This window comes from Suncus etruscus, chromosome 15 (genome assembly GCF_024139225.1).
Source record: "Suncus etruscus isolate mSunEtr1 chromosome 15, mSunEtr1.pri.cur, whole genome shotgun sequence".
Lineage (NCBI taxonomy): Eukaryota > Metazoa > Chordata > Mammalia > Eulipotyphla > Soricidae > Suncus > Suncus etruscus.
In genome coordinates, this window is record NC_064862.1 from 34,472,339 (window position 1) to 34,494,666 (window position 22,328).

Sequence of the window (22,328 nt, forward strand, 5' to 3'; positions counted from 1 at the left end):
GGCAGATTCACTCTCCTGGAGAGTTTCTGATCTTATTTAAGAATTTCATGACTGGTGGGGGAAGAGTAAAAGATATTCTAGCAGAAAACTCTCCCAGAGAGAGATTTTTGAAGATATTTCAATCCTAGATTGACTGGAATAAAGATGGCTTGATAGTCAAAATCATTTGAGGAAGAAGTTTGTGTCTAAAAAGACACAATCACATCATTAAAAGCTGCTATAATTTATGTTCTGTGAAAATATTAGAGGCTATGAAAGCAAAAAAATAATGTTGTACTATAACAAAGAATTAAGGAAACATTTCGGAAGAATACCTTAACACGAAGAAATTTTAAATGGTATCTAATCAAATTTTTTTGTCAAATCTTTAAATTAAACATAAAAAATTTTTAATGGCAACTGAAAAATCTTCATGTCAAATCTTTTAACAATATCCACAAATTGATTATAAAAACTGGATAATCATAAATGTCTTAGAAATTTTAAGTGTAAATTTACAATTTTATGTTCTTTTGTTTTAATCAGACTTGAGGAACTTTCATTCCTTGCTGAGGAGCAGTTGGTACATGTCTAAGAGAGCTGAGTAATGAAAGGAATGACAAGGAAGGCCTGGCCCAGCACTCCCCTAACCTCTCAGTCATCCACAAAAGTTAGCCGGCCTGGCCCTTCATTCTTCATCCACCGTCTGTATCTCTTCCAGCGAGGGTCATTTGCTAATTTTTTCTTAAGTTCTTCTTCTTGTTCTTGTTTGTAAATCTCATAATTCTCCTTTATCCAGAGCTCCCATTTAAGGAAAGTTTTTTTCTGATGATCTTCTAGACTATCAAACTGAGACTTTGACATCTTCATAGATTTACGTATAATATATAGTCTTTCTTCTTCTCCATATTCTTTGCCTTTGATGTTAAAGTTGTAGATCCACCGGCAATACCACACTATATATGAGCATACGTGGAAGGGGGCTAAGAGAATCTGAAACAGCAGAAGGTCACGGATCTGGGGTTTCTGGTAGCCCCCCCTTTATATCTATTTTACTTTTGATAATGTTCTTTATGATGTTCTCCTCCTCCCCACGAATCTCCTCTTTGGACTTTTCTTGCCTTTCTCTTTGGCTTTTCTCAGCAATCCCTGTTGCTTGGCAATCTCCATGGCTTGGATGCGATACTTAGGCACTGTGGCTAGGTAGCTGATGGCCTTATCGTAGCTATTCCACCAGCTGAAAAACTGAAACAAGGATATGGCACACACGCTGATCACAATCACCACGCTGACGTCCACCTCGGGGGCCAAGCGCCAGCTGTAGTAGTGGTAGTAATGTCGAAAGTATTCTTCCGGGTGATCCAGCATGTAGTCATAATCACGCCGTGCATCTTCATCCTTGAGCGTCTCGTAGGCGGTGGCCACGAGCAGGAAAGCCTCCTCGGCGCTCTGTGGCGTCCCGACGGGGCCCTCGTCGCCGGGCTCGCCCGGTAACGATCGGGGTGGTAGCGCTGGGCCAGCTCGGGTCAAATAATCTTATGAAGGATAACTGTGATGCTGTCTACTACGGAAGAGCAGCAAAGAACATGTAATCTGTTCTGGTGCTTGCTTGATAAATGATGTGTCAGAGATACCTTAAAAATGTGGAAAATTGGGCCCGGAGAGATAGCACAGCGGCGTTTGCCTTCCAAGCAGCCGATCCAGGACCAAAGGTGGTTGGTTCGAATCCCGGTGTCCCATATGGTCCCCCGTGCCTGCCAGGAGCTATTTCTGAGCAGATACCCAGGAGTAACCCCTGAGCACCGCCGGGTGTGGCCCAAAAACCAAAAAAAAAAAAAAAAAAAGTGGAAAATTGGGGCCGGCGAGGTGGCGCTAGAAGTAAGGTCTGCCTTGCAAGCGCTAGCCAAGGAAGGACGGCGGTTCGATCCCCCGGCGTCCCATATGGTCCCCCCCAAGCCAGGGGCAATTTCTTTTTTTTTTTTTTTTTTTTGGTTTTTTGGGCCACACCCGTTTGACGCTCAGGGGTTACTCCTGGCTATGTGCTCAGAAATCGCCCCTGGCTTGGGGGGACCATATGGGACGCCGGGGGATCGAACCGCTGTCCGTTCCTTGGCTAGCGCTTGTAAGGCAGGCACCTTACCTCCAGCGCCACCGCCCGGCCCCGCCAGGGGCAATTTCTGAGCGCTTAGTCAGGAGTAACCCCTGAGCATCAAAACGGGTGTAGCCTCCCCCCCCCCCCAAATGTGGAAAAGTGGGGCCGGAGAGATAGCATGGAGTAAGGCCTTTGCCTTTCATGCAAGAGGTCATTGGTTCGAATCCCGGTGTCCCATATGGTCCCCCGTGCCTGCCAGGAGCAATTTCTGAGCCTGGAGCCAGGAATAACCCCTAAGCACTGCTGGGTGTGACCCAAAAACCACAAAAAAAAAAAAAAAAAGTGGAAAATTAACCCAAACAACTTTCTGAAAGCTTCCTGAGGGAACATTACATAGGAACCTTGAGACAGGAGAAAGTGGGCAGAAGGTAATGTGGAATAGCAAAAGATTGTGTGTTTGAGAGAGTTAGTGTGTGAGAGAGAGAGGAGAGAAGAAAAAGAGATAGAAAAGAGACACACAGGGGGCCGGAGAGATAGCATGGAGGTAAGGCGTTTGCCTTTCATGCAGGAGGTCATCGGTTCGAATCCCGGCGCCCCATATGGTCCCCTGTGCCTGCCAGGAGCAATTTCTGAGCATGGAGCCAGGAAAAACCCCTGAGCACTGCCGGGTGTGACCCAAAAACCAAAAAAAAAAAAAAAAAAAAAAAAAAAAAAGAAAAGAGACACACAGAAAGAGGCAGAGAAAGAACCAGAAAGATAGATAGTAGCCAATATATTATGTTAAGAATTTTAGACTTGGGCCTGGAGAGATAGCACAGCGGCGTTTGTCTTGCAAACAGCCGATCCAGGACCAAAGGTGGTTGGTTCGAATCCCGGTGTCCCATATGGTCCCCCGTGCCTGCCAGGAGCTGTTTCTGAGCAGACAGCCAGGATTAACCCCTGAGCACCGCCGGGTGTGGCCCAAAAAAAAAAAAAAAAAAAAAAAGAATTTTAGACTTGAGCAGAGTCTATTACTCAAAACTGTCCCAGAACATTTAGAACCCCATTGGCATCCCCTACAGACTTCCCAGTACCATTGAGTGTGATTTCTGTAGAATCACATTCTCTAGGAGTTTGAGGTTAGATTCCCACAGAGCTCCCAGGGAGGGAAGGTGCTTCCCATTCCTCTGTCCACCTGAGACAGGAAAAGCTATTCCAGTTAAATAAATCCATGGTAGATAATCCACACAGACAGAAAGGTAAGAAGAGGCAGGAAGGTAGGACAACAAATCCTTTTCCAGCTGCCAGCTGCTCCAAAACTCCTTGGCCAAATGTGTTGACTCTGGCAAGACCAGACACAGACACCTCCACCTCAGGGACCCATTCATTATTTTTGAAAGGGGCCATACCTGGAGGTGCCAGGCTCTGTGCTCAGGGGTCACTTGGGAGGCCATAAGCAGTGCCAAGGATCTAACAGGAGCCTCTTGAGTGCAAGGCAAGAGGGCCTTAACCCTTAGACAATGTGTCCAGTCCAGGATTTATATTCATTAAGCTGGTTCCATGTGCGAGGATCTGAGCGAGACATCTTCAATTCCAGATCTGTCCTAAGCCCTTCACTTCTACAAAAGAGCTAAAAGGGCTCATCCTATGATTGGAACAAATTCCTTAGCCTCTCTGAGTCTCAGAATCTTTAGCCTTAATCATGTCACTCTGTGATAGATGCTGCAGCTGGCTCTTAAGACTTGGCATTCATTCTCCACTAGACCCTTTACAGGAGCCTGCTGAAAACAAGCCTCGAACCTCTCCATGTTGGCACTGGTGACCTCTAGATGCTCGGTCCAAGTAGCATCACATGACCATGCTGGGCTAAATATCACTGAGAGTGGTACCCAAGCCCCCTAAATACAGATTGAGAGGTATTCACAGCTTCCTATCATCATTAAGGTATATGGACTAGACCTAATTAGGTATATAAAAAGTTTGCTGAAAAATGAACTGCAAGTGCAAGAAAGCATAAAAAGTTTGATCTGGGGCCTGAGTGATAGCGCAGCAGTAGGGCGTTTGCCTTGCACACGGCTGACCCAGGACAACCATTGGTTCAATCTCCAGCATCTCATATGGTTCCCCAAGCCAGGAGTGCATTTCTGAGTGCATAGCCAGGAGTAATCTTTGAGTATCACTCGGTGTGACCATAAAAATAAGGGGGGGGACAGAGAGAAGAAAAATGTATGCCACAGAAACAGGAAGGGGACAGGGTATTGGAAGAGTGAGGGGAAAACTGTGGAATTGGTGGTGGGAAACGTGCACTGGTGAAGGTTGTTGCACATTGAATGACTGTAAGTCAATCATGAACAACTTTATCTGTGGGGGAAATAAAACTATTATGAACAACCTTGTAACCATAGTATTAAACAATAATAAATAAAAAGAAAAAAGAAAATATTCATCTAGTTGATAGAAGTATGGACCAGTTTAGCTCTTTTTTTTTTTTTTTACCATTTATTGTTTAGAAAGATTAGTGGTCATATGTTTTATTCAGAACCTGTCCTCCTCTTAATTTGTATGTTCAGATGCTCACTAAACTTGTTACAGCCATGGATTGGGAGAAATTCTTTACTCACCAACCATCTGATAAGGGGTCAATATCAAAGATATAGAAGGCACAGTCACATTTCTCCTCTGTGCTACTTCCCATGAACACTCTGGTGACATGCTGTCTTGATAAGGGGATGGGCTGTGTTGGGTTACACCTTATTTTACCCAGAACAAAGATCATCCCTGTTTCTTTGTATATTTGTTTACAACTTGGATTTACCCCCAAACAGAGATTGTCTTACTTGTAAGACAAGTGGGTGGGTTTACTGCCCCATCCAAGGTGGTCCCTGTACTCAATAAAAAAACGGTAGTTCTAGCAGGCAGGAGGAGCTCCTACTAAGTAGAAGACTGCCAGGCTACACGGGTTTCACCCTCAGCCTGGTTTGGATTATTTCATGCGCAGCCTGATTCAGACACATTCACCTGGGCTTACAGCATGTGAGGTGATTTTACAGGGCTGTCATAATGGGCCTTAGAATCACATGATGATGTCACAAAAAGACAAGTGATAAACAGCAGGTGCAGGTCCTGCTCAGACTCATTCTTTCATTAGCACTAGCACATACTCTAGTCACGTCAGAGAAAATCTCCTGAAACCCTCTTTTCTTACCTTCTTTATCCCCCTCCTAACCTGCCACTCACTACCCTACAACAGCCTCAACAACCCTCAACCACACACTTACAAACCTAAACTCAACTACCTTTCCCCAACTAATTCCCTTATTGTCCCACATTTGTCACCTCTCACAGTACATCCTCCCCAGGGAGTTCAGTATTTCCATCTATTGCCAGACCTTCCTCTAAGAGATCTAATCAGCCTGAAGGGTGACACTTTCCCGGAGGCTTACCCACCTACAATCCCCACCCTGTCCTTCCCCTTCTTCCAAATAGTTCCCCCAGCTCTAGCTCTCTCTTAGTCGCTGCGTCACTGAAATGGGTAAGTCAATCTGCAGCCTGGGGAGGTGGTTTCACCCCTAGACTGACAGTTGAGTAGACACTGCTATTGCCAGGACTTAGTGGAGTCAAGTGTTTATTGAGCTGGGGGTGGTCTGCCAGGGCACAAAGATCACATTCTCCTCTCATCCTCGAGACTCTTTGCAGTTAGCAGTATTTATATTTGTATGTTTATATTTGGCCAGTGAAATCATGCCTTTGAACAAAGGCAATTAAAAGGGGGTGAGCCTATTCGGCTTTGTTTTCCAAGGGAGAGCCCTGATATAGGAAAAAATTTTAAAAAGACTTCTTAGGAGTAAAAACAAGATGACTAGATTAAGCTAATGATATTTTTGTGTCATAGCAGTTACCACTAAGAAGAGGAGCTAGCCGAAAGGCCCCTGTACTGAACACTAGGGCAGGGGACTGAGACCCCACCATGCCAGAGCAGCCTTCAGGGCAAGACCAGGCAGCTGGGTCTCTGGGGGGTTGAGGGGTGTGTGATCAAACCCCTCCCCTTTGCATAAACAACAGGGAGAGGCTGGAACCTGGCTCAGAAGCCCCACATGCCAGGACTTCACCTTTACCGTTGCTCTTTCAACTGGTAAGTGGGTGGTCACTGAGCGGGGGGAGTGAACAGAAAGGCGCCCTGTACTAAAATCTAGGGCAGGGGACTGAGACCCCCACAAGTCATACCAGCCTTCAGGGCAAAGGCGAGCAGCTGGGTCTCTGGGGGGATTGAGGGATGGGTGATCAAACCCCTCCCCTATGAATAAACAACAGGGAGAAGCTGGAGCCGGGTTAAGCAAAACTCACATGCCAGGACTTCATTCCTCTTTCAGCTGGTATGTGAGGTCACTGAGCGGGGAAGCTTGCCAAAAAGGCCCCAGTATTGAACACCAGGGCTGGGGACTGAGACCCCCCACGCCAGACCAGCCTTCAGGGCAAGGTGGGAAGCTGGATCTCTGGGGGATTGGGGGTGGGTAATCAAACACCTCCCTATGCAAAAACAACAGGGAGAGGCTGGAGACGGGATCAGTAGACTGACATGCCAGGACTTCACTGTTCCTCCATCAACTGGTATGTGGGGTCACTGAGTGGGGGAGCTAGCCAAAAGGCCCCTAGTACTGAACAGTAGGTCAGGGGACTGAGAAACCCCCACGCGAGAACAGAATATAGGGAAGCCCGGGGAGCTGGGTGTCTAGGGGGGGGTTGAAGGGTGGGTGATCAAACCGCTCCTCTCTATATATACAACAGGGAAAGGCTGGAGCCAGGTTTGATAGACCTCACATGCTAGGACTTCACAGTTCCTCTTTCAACTGGTATGTGGGGGTCACTGAGTGGGGGAGCTAGCCAAAATGCCCACTGTACTGAACACTAGGGCAGGAGACTGAGACACACCCAAACCAGAGAGCCTTCAGGGCAAGGCTGGGAAACTGGGTCTCTGGGGGGGTTCAGGGGTGAGTGATCAAATACTCCCTTATGCATAAACAACAGGGTTAGGCTGGAGCATGGCTCAGCCAACCCCACATGCCAGGAATACACCGTTCCTCTTTCAACTTGTACGTGGGGATCACTGAGCAGGGGAGCTAACCGAAAGGCCCCTGTACTGAACACTGAGACCCCCCCATGCCAGACAAGCCTTCAGGGCAAGGCCGGAAATTGGGTCTCTGGGGGATTGAGGAGTGGGTAATCAAACCCTTCCCCTATGCATAAACTACATGGAGAGGCTGGAGACAGGATCAACATACCCCACATGAGGCCAGAGATATAGCATGGATGTGAAGCTTTTGCCTCGCATGCAGAAGGTCAGTGGTTCAAATCCCAGCATCCCATATGGTCCCCTGAGCCTGCCAGGAGCAATTTCTCAGCGTAGAGCCAGGAGAAACCCCTGAGCGCTGCCGGGTGTGACCCAAAAAACAAACAAAAAACCCAAAAAATAAAAAACAAAAACACCCATACCCCACATTCCAAGCCTTCACCATTCCTCTTTCAACTGGTATGTGGGGGTCACTGAGTAGGAGAACTAGCCGAAAGGCCCCCTGTACAGAACACTAGAAAAAGGAAATGAGACCTCCCCCAAGCCAGACCAACCATCAGGGCAATGCTGGGAATTGGGTCTCTGGAGGGTCGAGGGATGTGTGATCAAACCCTCCCCTTATGCATAAACAACAGGAAGAGACTGGAGCTTCGCTCAGCAGACCCCACATGCCAGGACTACACCGTTCCTCTTTCAACTGGTATGTGAGGGTCACAGAGCGGACGGAGGAGCTAGCCGAAAGGCCCCCTTTACTGAACACTAGGGCAGGGAATTGAGATTCCCCCCCCCCCCACACACACACACACACACACACACGCCAGACCAGCCTTCAGGGCTAGGCCAGGAAGCTGGGTCTCTGGGGTTTGAGGAGTGGGTGACCATCCCCTCCCCTATGCAAAACCACTAGGAGAGGCTGGAGCCGGGCTCAGCAGACCCCACATGCTAGGACTTCACTGTTCTTTCTACTGGTAAGTGGGGGTCATTAAGCAGTGGAGCTAGCCAAAATGGCCCCTGTACTTAACACTAGGGAAAGGAACTGAGACCCTCCATGCGAGACCAGCCTTCAGGGTAAGGCTGGGAAGTTGGGTCTCTGGGGGTTGAGGGGTGGATGATCAAACTCCTCCCCTATGAATAAATCACAGGGAAAGGCTGGAGCCAAACTCAGGGACCCCCACATGCCCAAACTACACTGTTCCTCTTTCAACTGGATGTGGGTGTCATGAAGCGGGGGAGCTAGCCGATAGGACCTTGTACTGAACACGAGGGCAGGGGACTGAGACCCCCCCACCCCCATGCCAGATGAGACTTCAGGGGAAGCTCATGCACCTGGGTCTCTAGGGTGTTGATGTGTGGGTGATCAAACGCTACCCTAGGCATAAACAGCAGGGAGAAGTTGCTCTGGAGCCGTGCTCTGGAGTCCTCACATGCCTGGACATGCATAAACAACAGGGAGAGGCTGGAGCCAGGCTCAGCAGACCCCACATGCCAAGACTTCACTTTCACCGTTCCTCTTTCAACAGGTATGTGGGGTCACTAGGCAGGGGAGATCGCCGAAAGGCCCCCTGTACTGAACACTAGGGCAAGGGACTGAGCCCCCCCCCAACGCCAGACAAGCCTTCAAGGCAAGGGGCAAGCAGCTGGGTCTCTGGGGGGTTGATGGGTCGGTGATCAAACCCCTCCACTATGCATATGCAACAGGGAGAGGCTGGAGCCAGGCTCAGCAGACCCCATGTGCCAGGACTTCACCTTCACCATTCCTCTTTCAACAGGTATGTGTGGTCACTGAGTGGGAGAGGTAGCCAAAAGGCCCCCTGTACTGAACACTAGGGCAGGAGACTGAGACCCCCCCCACACCAGACCAGCCTTCAGAGCAAGGCCAGACAGCTAGGTCTCCTGAAAGTTTAAGATTGGGCAATCAAATCCCTCTCCTTTGCATAAACAACAGGGAGAGGCTAGATCCAGGCTCAACAGACCCCACAGGCCAGGACTTCAACTGTTCCTCTTTCAACTGGTATGTGGAGGTCACTGAGCAGGGGAGCTGCCCAACAGACCCCTGTACTGAGCATTAGGGCAGGAGACCAAGAGCCCCCTGACACCAGACCATACTTAGGGCAAGGCCGGGCATAATGGGTCTGTGGGGGGTGAGGGATGGGTGATCAAACCTCTCCTCTTTGCATAAACAACAGGGAGAGGCTGGAGCCAGGCTCAGCAGATTTCACATGCCAGGACTTCAAGGTTGTTTTTTCAAATGGTATGTGGGGGTCACTGAGTGGGGGAGCTAGCCAAAAATGCCCCCTATACTGAACACTAGGGCAGGGGATGGAGAACCGCCGATGCCAGACAAGCCTTCAAGGTAAGGAGAGGCAGCTGGGTCTCTGGGGGGTGGATGGGTGGGTGATCAAAACCCTCCACTATGCACAAAAAGCAGGGAGAGGCTGGAGCAGGGCTCGGCACACCGCACATGCCAGGACTTCACCTTCACTGGTCCTCTTTCAGCAGGTATGTAGGGGTCACTGTGCTGGGAAGCAAGCAGAAAGGCCTCCTGTACTGAACACTAGGGCAGGGGACTTGAGACCCCCAATGCCAGACCTGCCTTCAGGGCAAGCCGGGCTGCTGAGTCTCTGGAAGGTTGAGAGGTGGGTGAGCAAACCCCTCCCCTTTGCATACACAACAGGGAGAGGCTGACGCCGGGCTCAGCAGACCCCACATGCCAGGACTTCACGGTTCCTCTTTCAAATGGTATGTGGGAGTCACTGAGTGCGGGAGCTAACCAAAAATACCCCTGTACTGAACACTAGGGCAGAAGACAGAGACTCCCCACACCAGACAGCCTTCAGGGCTAGGCTGGGAAGCTGGGTCTCTGGGAGTTGAGGGGTGGGTGATCAAACACCTCCACTATGCATTAACAACAGGGAGAGGCTGGAGCAGCACTCAGCAGACCCCACATGCCAGGACTTCACTGTTCCTCTTTCAACTGGTATGTGGGGGTCACATATAGGGGGAGCTAGCTGAAAGGCTCCCTTTACAGAACACTAGGGAAAGGGACTGGAAACCCTCCCCCCCCACGCAATATTGAAAGATCCGGACGTCCTAATCTAGCTGCCCGATGCAGAGAAATGAAGAGGCTGAGGCCCCAGCAAATGCTCCAGTAAGTCCTTTATTTCTGACCGGATCGGTCAGGGTCAATGCGTGCCCAGAATAAGACAGAGGCAAAGACCTCGTGGCTTTCTACATCCCTCCTTATATACTGTAGAGGAGAAGGGGTAGTGACGACTTCCTTAGGGGCGGGACATCCGCCAAGGTTGACTTCCCTTTTCAATATCAGCCTTCAGGGGGTTTGAGGGGTGATTAAACCCCTCCCTTATGCATAAATAACAGGGAGACGCTGGAGCAGTGCTCAGCACACCCCACATGCCAGGACTTCACCTCACCATTTCTCTTTCAACAGGTATGTGTGGTCACTGAGTGAGGGAGTCATCCAAAAGGCCCCCTGTACTGAACACTAGGGCAGGGGACTGAGACCCTCCCCCCAACATGAGACCAGACTTAGGGCAAAGCCAGCCATGTGGGTCTGTGGAAGTTTGAGGGTCTGGGTGATCACACTCCTTCCCTTTGCATACACAACAGGAAGAGGCTGGAACCCGGCTCAGCAGATCCCAAATGTCAGGACTTCACGGTTCCTTTTTCAAATGGTATGTGGGGGTCTCTGAGAGGGAGAGCTAGCCAAAATACCTCCTGTACTGCACACTAGGGCAGAAGACAGAGACTCCTCCACACCAGACAGCCTTCAGGGCTAGGCTGAGAAGCTGGGTCTCTGGGTGGGTGGGGGGATTGATGGGTGGCTGATTAAATCCATCCCCTATGCATAAACAGCAGGGTGAGGCTGGAGCATGGCTCAGCAGACACCAGATGTCAAGACTTTACCGTTCCTCTTCAACTGGTATGTGGGGATCACTGAGCGGTGGAGCTAGCCTAAAGGTCCCCCCCTACTAGTTCAGGGGACTGAGACCCCCCCCAAGCCAGACCAGCCTTCAGGGCAAGCTGAGGAAGCTGGGTCTCTGGGTGGTTGGAAGGAAACCATATCCTTCCATGGCCATAAAAGGATCTATTTGGTGGACCACCTTGCATGGGTGGTCCTTTCTTACTAGTTTCATTTTCAAAAGCGTGCGGGTGCTTACATTTTAACCTTTATCCAACATTGTCCCTAATTTTAGAATGGAATGCCCAAGATTCATAGTTTAACACTCGAATAGATCTCTTTTTTTTTTTTTTTTATAAATCAGTCTATATATGGGCGTGAGTTTCTATACAGTGGTTATCTCTGATTGCCAAACCTAAACCATAAACAATCCTTCTATATAGGGCATATAGCCCCTCTTATATATTTCCCTTCCCCCCTTCAGAATCCCTTCTACCCCCTTTACCCCCATTCCTGATTTGTTATCCCTCCTTATTTAACTCTCTTTACCCTCAGTCCTTAATTCATTAGACACCAAGACCAACCTCCTGCCCAACAAACCACCACTCAACTCTTCAATGAAAAGACACCCTCTCAGTCCACCATCTCGTGCCCCGGCAAAAAAACTACAACCAACACGTCTGCTGACTCATGCTATGTGGCCCTTCTCAACCCCCTCAAATCATGGACTGTTGCATGGTACCAGATTCAGCTTCAGAAAGACCCCCAGCTCAAGGACACTACATGATTCCGTAATGCTGCAAATCATGTCTCAAACTCAAGATCAATATGTGTGATAAAAAAGGGCCTTGGATTTTACCCCCCACAAGAATATCACAGAAGACCTAATTGGGAGGCCTTTATTGCCTTTGTATGTTTAATATCTTTATAATAATGCATCTTAGGATGTTTATTCCTAAATATAAAGGTAACCTCCTCCACTTGTTTTCTTCAATTACTATTTTTTAAACTCAGATTTATTTATTCTATTTTATATATATACATATATCTTTATTCTCACCAGTTTTGGTGCTGCTTGGTACAAAAACCAAGAAAAAGTCTTGCCTGGGATAAAAGCTCAGGTCAAAACCCAAGCACAGAGACTGTAGCCTGTCATTCTTACCCAGAATAGCACCAGCAATACAATATGACACCATACGCTTTTGTATAGACAAAGTAAAAAAAGGGGAAACCATATACACAGAAACAAGATCTTATCTTCTAGGGATAAGAACTCATACTTTTTATAACACGGGGTGCCTCCCACCTTGAACATGTGTCATGGGGATACAACTCAGTCTCCATGAGATGGACAGTGTTAGTCCAACCTTGAACCCCAGGTCCCAGGCGTAGAACTGCAACAACACCAGGAACCAAACTCCGCTGGGAAATTTCTAACACCACTCTGGCACCAACTCGCGCCAGTTCTGATATGACATCCCGACAATGAGGAAACGACAATGTTATCTAAAACCAGGTTGTCCTAGCACATCACCTAACGGTAAGAGGAAATCAGAGATGTATCATCCTTTGATCTGTGTAAAAACCAAGAGTGCTAACTACAGAAAACTGACTTTGACAACCATGACTGGGCAGAACTTACCTTGGGACCAATAAGAAAAACCCTACCCCAGGCTGTAGCCTAGGACTTGTGCAAAAATCAAGATCTCTAATTGCAGAGGCTCGACTTTGACAACAGAGTCTGAGCAGAACTTTTGGAACCATAATGAAGACTTTGTCCTAGGCTTTGGCCTAAGATCTGAGCAAAAACAAAGAACATTTATTACACAAGACTGATTAGGGGCCAGAGAGATAGCATGGAGATAGGGCATTTGCCTTACATGCAGAAGGATGGTAGTTCGAATTCCAGCGTCCCATATAGTCCCCCGAGCCTGCCAGGAGCAATTTCTGAGTGTAGAGCCAGGAGTAACCCCTGAGCGCTGTCAGGTGTGACCTAAAAATCAAAAAAAAAAAAAAAAAGACTGACCACAACAATGTTCTTAGAACCATAAAGACTCTGTCCTAGACCTTGTCCTATGACCTGCTCAAATACCAAGATCTCTAGCTACAGTGGCCTGATTTTATCATCCACAACTGAGGAAAGTTTCCTGGCACCACAAAAAAGCCCTTGGGATGTGGTAATGAGCATGTATGGAGCCAGTAGTTGTTCCCATGACGGTATGCTTCAAGGGTGAAGAAACCTTGAATCTCTTAGGCCAAGGAATTCCCTTTCTTCCATTATACTTACTGTGCCTATGCAAAAGAAAAAAGAAAAAAAGGGGGGTGGTGGTGTCACAAAATCTTGCCACACCAGCACTTCTTGTTTTGGGCTTTTTGTTGGTGGTTGTTGTTTATTTTGTTTTCCCTCTTTTTCCTTCCATGTTTTTCTTGCCTTTTCACTCTTGTGGTTATTATTTGGTGGGGTTTTTTTTTTTGTTTCTGGGTGCATTTTTTTGGTAGTTGCTATTTTTTGTTTGTTTTTGTTTTTTTGTTTTGTTTTGTTTTTTTCTTTGTCTTCCAGAAGAACCACACAACTTGAATCACCTTGTTCTGCCTCATGAATTGAGGGAGAAAATAAAAATATACGGTACCAAGACCAAACAGCCGTATGAACATTGAGTGGAATTAAAAAATGATCTGCTTAAACATCAAACCTAAAGTCAACAACAGAATAGATACCCTATCTACAATAAGCTATACCAGGGGGTCTCAAACTTGCGGCCCGCGGGCTGTTTGCGGCCCTTTGTCCAACATTCTGTGGCCCTGCCCTAGAGGAATCTTTGTTTTGTTTTGTTTTAGTTGTTTGGGTCACACCCCCCAATGTTCAAGGCTTACTACTGACTTTGCACTCAAGGATCACCCGACTTTGCCTCCTGCAGCCCCCAGGTAAATTGAGTTTGAGACCCCTGAGGGAACATTTTCACTAGCACTCCAGGGGATAAAGGGGAGATATGGGACACATGCTGGGAAATGAGGTGGAGCGAGGACAGCCCTGATGGTGGGAATGGCCCTGATTCATTGTCACTATGTACCATAAATACTACTGTGAAAGATTTGTTATTCACTCTTTGGTCACAATAAACATTATTTAAAAAAAAAGAAAAAGGGGCCGGGCGGTGGCGCTAGAGGTAAGGTGCCTGCCTTGCCTGCGCTAGCCTAGGACGGACCGCGGTTCGATCCCCCGGTGTCCCATATGGTCCCCCAAGCCAGGAGCGACTCCTGAGCGCATAGCCAAGGAGTAACCCCTGAGCGTCAAATGGGTGTGGCCCAAAAACCAAAAACATTTTGTAGATGATTTAGATACATAAATGCTTAAAATGAAATATATAAAGCAACTTAAAATTTGAATAGGATCATGATTGGAAACACAACGATAAAAAAAGTGGGCTAGAGGAGGGGCCGGAGAGATAACATGGAGGTAGGGCATTTGCCTTGCACACAGAGCATTGGTCCCCATCTGGTCCCCCGAGCCTGCAAGGAGCGATTTCTGAGCATAGAGGCAGGAGTAACCCCTGAGCGCTGCCGGGTGAGACTCAAAACAAAAAACAAACAACAAACAAAACGTGGGCTACAGGAGCTAGAGAGATGCTACAATGGGTAAGGCGCTCTGACCCAAGTTTGATTCCCCGCATCCCATCTAGTCCCCTGAGCACTGCAAGGAACAATTCCTGAGTGCAGAGTCAGAGTAACCCCTGAGCACCACCAGATATGGCCCAAAAACTTAAAAAAAAAAAAAAAAAAAAGGAGAAGAAGAATTGAGGCCAGAAACTGCAACTCCTCATTCTCCCCACCACCATCTTGCCCCATTCACTTTCTCACTTTCTGTAGAAAGAATAAACATAGTCCTGGAGGGGGGGGGCAAGATTACTTGTAAGTAGTAAGAGTCAGAAACCACTTGGGGTGCAGTTTAGATGTCCCTTCCGACCTGAAGCCATTATAGGGCCAGCCCTTGAGTGCTCGTGCCTACTCAGAGAAGCCCTGCAGGTGAGGGAGGGTAGGCTGGTGCTTTCTCCAAGTCATACATGAACTTGGTGCTGCTGTCCAATGGGCCAGCCTGGAGGGAGTAGGACCCAGTCTGCCCTCATCCAGTTGGAAAGTGTGACTCAGCCATGACAGTTGTTCTAAGTTGCCTGCTGTTTGGCCTGTCAGTGGGGCAGCTAGAGCCCTGAGCTGTGAGCCCTGGTGTAAACAATGGCTATAAGGTCTCCAGAAAAGATATTGAGTGTGGGAGGAATCTCCACATTGGGAGAGGGAGGCTGGGATCCCAGGGAGATAGCCACAGCTGGAAAAAAACTGCAGAGAGAGCCTCAGGAAAAGCATTCACAAGGGGTGGGAGGCCCAGCACACTCTCACTCCTCTGAATGCATCCTAGACCTCAAAGGAGACACACAGAGGATGACTGGCTAGACTGTAGATCAAAGGAAGAGTAAACTGAGTCACCAAACAGAGGAGGGCTTTGTCATGCTTTGGATGCCATCATGGCTGGTGAAGATTAGAGAATGGCCTCAAACAGGTCTCCTGCCTCCCTGGCTTTCCTAAAGCAGTCACAGTCTTGGTGAGCCAGGAGGAGACACTTGCAGCCTTCTGTGGGCAACGTGGGAGGAACAAAGATGGAAGGAACAAGGTGGAAGGAACAAGATGATGGGAGGTCATGCCAGACCCTGGATGTCTGGTAACAGGAAAACTTCCTGCCGTGCGGGTGTCCTGTAAGCCCCCCGAAGGGGCCCAGCCAGCGGAGAGTGGACAAGAGGCTCACGAACAACCGCACCTTTATTTTGCAAAGCTCAGATCACACAACCACACCTTGAAAAAATCTAAGAGAGGTTAATAATAAGGCCCAGGACAGGATTTCCGTTCAAAGGCGTTTTAATGTGACCCTGCATTTTCTTATATAGACAAGGTAAAAAGGGGCAGGCATAGGTAATGCCAATCACTCTTTTTGGTGCACAGACCATCTCATTATTCCAAATAAGGTATAAACACAGGACAGGTAGGGTGGAACAAGGAACATAACATCATTCCCCAAATATGGAAAGTGGGCAGTGGGGCAGGGGGCAGTCATGCTAGATAAGCAGTTTCCTGGGTAGAGTCTGTTTGACCACATTCCCAGGCTCTTAACAGATTTATGGTGGGGCAAAGTTCTTAAGGAATAGCTTTGTAAAAACCCAATGTTGCACAAAAGAGTACCTTGTTAACTCAAGAATGTGGGCTAGGGGAATCTAGCTTCATTCCAGGCTGTGTTCCTCTCCCCTGGGCTAAGAAATTATTTATTACTTTTGTTTCCTGCTGGCCCAGGGGCTTTGTAGCAAACAGCACGTAGGACTGGAAAATGGCAGAGAGGTTTTTGCAAAAGTGGCCACTGTCAGGTCACGGTAGCCAACACTGCCCTTCTGTCTTCCCCACCCAAGGAAACTTGCCACTCCTGCCTGGAGCATTTCCTCATGGCAGATGGCTGGGGACAGGCAGAATGGCCTGCTCTGAGACAGGAGGGGACATGGAGGCAGGGAGCAAACTCCAGCTTTAGGGCCCTGGGGCTTGCAGAAACTTAGAAACAGCAGCTACTGACTCTAGAGTTCCGACAGGCATCAAAACCCTGTGTTGGGGGTGTGTTTTCTTAGTATGGGGAAGGCAGTCCCTAAGCAGTGCAGTTTGAAACAAATGACTGTGTTTGGTGATTCAATTTCCAGGTTATACTCTGAAAGCTAGTTGTGACCGAAGTGTTGTGTAGATAGCTCCAGTGTATCAACTAAGACCTCTTCTGCATCCCCTGCTGTACTCAAGTGGGTTTAATTTGAAACCTCCCCCCCCAAAATTCCCTTATACACACACAACTCTTTTTGTCTACTAGGGCAAGGACAGGGGTGACTGTCCTCTGCAAGAAGGTCCCAGGCAAGGCAGCTGGCTGATAACCTGACGCCCAAAGACTCACTGCTGCAGGCAAGAGCTACTTGAAGTAAAGGTCCTGGGGTGCAAAAAAACTAGCTTTGAGGTGGTGCCATGCCAGGTGACCAGGACGTGGTGCTCCAGAGAGGCCTGGAGCAAGGACCTTCCCGGGACTAGAAAGAGACCCAGGCCCATCCTGGTCTAAAAGAGCCTTTGCTGTTCCAGCCACAGTGTGGGCCTCCTACCCACCCCACCCCTCAGCGGTGCCTCCAGGCTTGAGTGGGGCTTGGGGTTTTCTGCCTTCCTGGTAGGCTTTGTACCCCGGAGGCGGTTCGAGTGGAGTTTATGGAAGACCAGCCACCCATGGCCATGGGAAAGACCTTGGAGGAGAGGGTTACCTCGAGAGGGGAGCCAGAGCTGACCTCCCTCATGCCCCATTCTGCAGGATACAGAAGTTTAAAGTATGGCAGTACTATCATTTGATACTTTCTGGCTATTGTAGCCTGGCCTGGTGAGCGTGACATTACCGAGGATCAATGGTCCACCCACCACCCAGGTTAGCCGTTACCACCACTCTGGGAGGGACTGCAGTGTGAGATCAAAACCAGGGTCATCAATGCAGAGCCTTCAGGACCCCGGACATTTCGAGTTCCGGGCTCAACCAAGAGGAGGGAGAAGAGAGCGTGAGAGGGGCCCCCAACTGCTTCAGATCACGGAGTTTAGTGTATGGCAATGCTGCCATTTGATAAATCCTGACTGTTGTAGCCCAGCCTGGTGAGTGCGTCATTAGCCAGGGCCAAGGGTCTCCCCATCCAGCCAGGTGAGCCAGGTTCCCACACTCTGGGAGGGACTGCAGTGTGGGATCAAGCCCAAGGCCATCAGCACAGATACCACAGAGGACCCCAGACGTTCACAGTCCTGGGTTCAACCAGAAGAGGGAGGAGAGGCCTAGTAAGGGGCCCCACATGCTTCCTATCCGGGTCCCGGTCTCAACTAAGAGGAGGGAGGAGAGGGCGAGAGAGGGGCCCCAACTGCTTCAGATCACGGAGTTTAGTGTATGGCAGTGCTGCCATTTGATAAATTCCGGCTATTGTAGCCCGGCCTGGTGAGTGCGTCATCAGTGAGGTGCAAGGGTGCCCCACCCACCCAGGTGAGCCAGGCCCCAACACCCTGAGAGTTACTGCAGTGTGAGATCAAGCTCAAGGCCATCAGCGCAGATACCTCGGGACCCCGGACATTCCAGGTCCCGGGTTCAAACTAAAGGGGGAGGAGAGGCCTAGTAAGGGGCCCCACTTGCTTCCGATCACAGAACTTAGACTAGAGTATGGAGTGCTGCCACGTGATACATTCTGGCTATTGTAGCCCGGCATGGTGAGAGCCTCATCAGCGAGGCCAAGGGCCCCTCCATCCAACCAGGTGAGCCCAGGTCCTGCCACTGCGGGAGCAATTGCAACGAGGAGCCATCAGTTCAGGGCCATCAGCTCAGACCCCACAAGACTCCGGTAATTCTCGGTCCAGGTTCAAAGAAGGGCGAGGAGAGTCCAAGATAGAAGCCCCCAACTGCTTCCTATTGCAGAGTATGGCAGTCTTTCACGTGATATTTTCCGACTTTTTGAGCCTGGCCTAGTGAGCATCTCATTAGCGAAGGACAAGAGTCTCCCCATCCACCCGGGTGAGCCCAGGTCCCACCACTCCAGGATGCACTGCAGCATGAGATGGAGCCCAAGGCCATCAGGGCAGACCACTCATGACCCGGGACATTTCGGGTCCCAGAATCCACCAACAAGAGGGAGCCGAGCCAAGAAACGGGCCACCCAACTCTCCTGATCACCAGTTTAGAGGTGAGTGTTTTGTGCCCATGTGGCAAAGGGGGGGCTTTTCAATGCCCAGTGCTCACCTGGTGGGGGCCCTGGCTCTTATTAATGTGACACTCATGCAGCCGGTCACTAGAGCCAGAAAATAACAAGAGTGTGCTTAGGGGACCGGTGAAGGGCAGAGTGGGTGGGGAGCCCTGATGACAAACATGGAAGGGGGAAAGTGCGCCCCCTCCCCCGTGCATGCTGCGGTCACAGTTCAGGACCCCAGAGAGCCTCTGGGTAGGCTGGCTGGCTGGGTGGTGGGCGGGCATGGGCTGCTGTCCTGGTTTCCTGGCCCTGATCCCACCTTCACAAGACACTGATTCTGAGAGCACAAGCAGGGGAAGAAGTCTCATGTCTCCCTAGATATGAGGTCCAGCAGGCCCAAAGACCAGGTAAGTTTCGTGTCTAAGCCGCATAGCATGAGGACAAGGTCCTTTTTCCTTGGAGAGGAAGCTCTAGAATGAAAAGCACAAGGGCTTAGTAAGGCACTTGCCTTGCTCCTCAGCACCTCATACAGTCTCCCCAAGGACTGCTCTGAGTCACCACTGAGCAGGGCCAGGAGTAAGCCTGGAGCACCCTGGCTATGCACACATACCCTCCCTATATAGTGTAATAGAATACTATTTTAAATAGTATAAGAAATAGTGAGTTCTTTGAAGCACTCCAAAGGCAGTACTTGGTGTTGTGATTCTGCAGACCCCAAAACGAGGTTCTAGGACTGATAAGTTCGGGAATTCCACAAGCACCCCTCTAATGACTCCAAGAGGCAGAGACCATGCAAAAGCAACGGGTTTTATTATACAAGCATATGCAGGGGCTCTCAATGTGGCCTATCATAAGCCAGAGGATGAGGGCCCCGAACCAGATTTAACAAGCCTTTATATAGCTTTTCAGACAGTGGAAAATTACAGTATGGTGGTCCATTTCAGGAAGTACATGACACTTGACATTTGCTCAATTACATTTTGGCAAGATTTAGATATCCACAACTCACAAGGTTTGCAACAGTTAAAATGTATCTTTTGGTCAAGGGCAAGTTCTTGGAATTTAGAAAGGGGTGGGGTCCAGGGCATCAAGGGCGAGTCCTCGGGAAGCTGCAGAGAAAAATTATTTTATTTCTTTTACCTTTCAGGACTAGGTTTGAGTTGAAAGCCATCATAAGCTGTGTCAGCCCCCACAAGCACGGTGGGTGGGGGAGGGCCTCCCTGTGGCTGTCAGGTGCCTCGGGACAGGCACTGCTCAGAACTCTCAGGTGTGGGGGCAGCCTTCAGTTGCCTTCCAGACCACCTGCTCGAAGCCTAGTACCCTATGGTGGCTGGCTGTGCAGTGGGACACCCGTAGGCTCGTCCTCTAGGGAGAGAAAAGTAGGCTCTGGTTCCCCAGCCAAGGCCCTGCGAGGAGTATGGCATTCCCAGGCTGGGAACTAGATGGCGCCCTGGGCGCAGTGTATCCCATTCCTATCTCTCCCATTCCTGAAAGTATCCCTCCCACTGCTGACCCTCATTTCGTGAGGGGGGATTTGGTGTCATTGGGGGAGGAGGAGACTATGGTCATAGACCCTGCCACTCATGTAGCTTTGCCTTTCGGGAATGTTCCATGCATAGGCTTGTTCCAAAGTCACCTTGCCAGCCCCTTCCCTGGAGCTTGGGGGTCCATGCTGCTGCCAGGGGGCATGTGGGCCCCCGCATGGACCCCAACTCTTGAGAGGCCTGTGGGCAGGTGCTGCCGGGGCAGCCCCATGGCTGGCCTGGGCCTGGGGCCATGGCCCTGTGGGAGTGCCAGACCACGCCCCCCCTCCCCCGCGTTCCTGATCCAGAGGCAGGACTTGGGGTGGGCCAGTCAGTCCCAGGGCACTGGGATCCTGCAAGCAGCTCCAGGTGTAAGCATCTGAGGCTTCTACATCCTTTTTTTGGTTTTGATTTTGGTTTCTGGGCCACACCAGCAGAGCTCAGGGATTACTTCTGGCTATGTGCTCAGAAATTGCTCCTGGCTCGGGGGACCATATGGGAAGCTGGGGATCGAACCCAGGTCAGTCCTGGGTCAGCCACGTGCAAGGCAAACACCCTACTGATATTCTATTGTTCGGACCCCCTTCTACAAGTTCTGGGTGGGTATGCTGAGCTACAGTGGAGGGTGAGGGAGTTGAGCCCTGGCTGCCCTGTTCTTTCCAGTACTACTCAGATGACCGCCAAAACGAAGGGGAACCCGGTGCTCTGGAATTGAACATGTGAGGCAGCGACCATTCCAGGTGGCTGTGGGTCCCCTGGGCTCCAGCTGTCCAGAAAAGGCCATAGCGACTTCTGCTTCTCTTGCAGTCAGGAAGAGGGGCATGTCTGGGCCCAAGGGCCCCGGAGCCACGGGAAACCGTGGCAGCACCTATGTACTTCCAGTTTTACCATCAGCTAGGGGCCAGTGGGGGACCTGAGCACCAGCAGATGACTGAGGATGATCTCGTCCTGTCCTGTGCTGCCATCAGACAGCTGGGTGAGGTCTGAGTGGGCTCAGGGATCTCCCGGTGTGGGGACCAGCCATCCAGGTATGGCAGCTTTTCTCGGCAGGCTCTGCTTGTAGGAATCGGTGGTGTCCAGCTGTGACCTCCATGTGGCCATCCCAGGTTTGATCCCAGGCATCCCATATGGATCCCCAAGCCTGCCAGGAATACCCCAAGTGCCGCTGGTGTGATCAAAAACCAAATAAATTTTAAATAAAATAGAGTATATTTTGGAAGTTGACAGTTTCCACTGTTCAACCATTTTACACTGTAACCTTCTAAGTACACGAAGGTTCATATATTTGTTATTTAAAATACTGCCACTTATAAAACTATATTTCTAAGTAAGTTGAGACCAGTTCAAACATTTTTTTCAATATCCAAAAACTTTTCATCCATCTTAATTTCAGGTGTTCTCTACATATATGCTGATTATGGAGTCGGAGAGATAGCATGGAGGTAAGGTGTTTGCCTTGCATGCAGAAGGTCAGTGGTTCAAATTCTGGCATCTCATATAGTCCCCTGAGCCTGCCGGGAGCAATTTCTGAGCATAGAGCCAGGAGTAACCCCTGAGCACTGCCGGGTGTGACCCAAAAACCAAAAATAAATAAATAAATAAATAAATAAATAAATAAATAAATAAATAAATAAATAAATAAATAAATAAATGCTGATTATGTGGTTAGGAGCAGTAGAACAAGGTAGGGTGTTTGCCTTGCATGCGGCCAACCAGGGTTCAATCCCAGCATCCCATATTGCCATGCCATGCATAAGGCACCTCCATTTTAGAGTAATTCAGCAGGCCCACCAGATGTATCTCTGGATTTTCCGGAGTAGATAGCTGTTAATTCCTCAAGAAATATTTGTCCAAGCAGGCCCATTTGTGGATGTTAGTTATACCCCCTATGTGGATTAATGGTAATATTTCTGAAATTCATGCCATGATAGTGACATTACAATTTCATATTATCTGGCATATTCTCTCCCTTGTAAATCACAGGCTGAAAGACTGCCTCAAA

The 22,328-nt window shown here is 49.3% G+C and overlaps 1 protein-coding gene across 1 annotated transcript; it reads right to left on the reverse strand.

Moving 5' to 3' along the window:
- Window positions 1-322: 322 nt before the first annotated feature.
- On the reverse strand, window positions 323-20,558 carry LOC126029793 (dnaJ homolog subfamily C member 25-like). The gene is given in 7 exon segments (XM_049788088.1): window positions 323-1,017; window positions 1,019-1,095; window positions 1,098-1,466; window positions 1,469-1,499; window positions 18,106-18,216; window positions 18,857-18,905; window positions 20,440-20,558. Coding segments are annotated over 7 exon segments (1,140 nt in total). The 3' UTR covers window positions 323-633.
- Window positions 20,559-22,328: the final 1,770 nt, after the last annotated feature.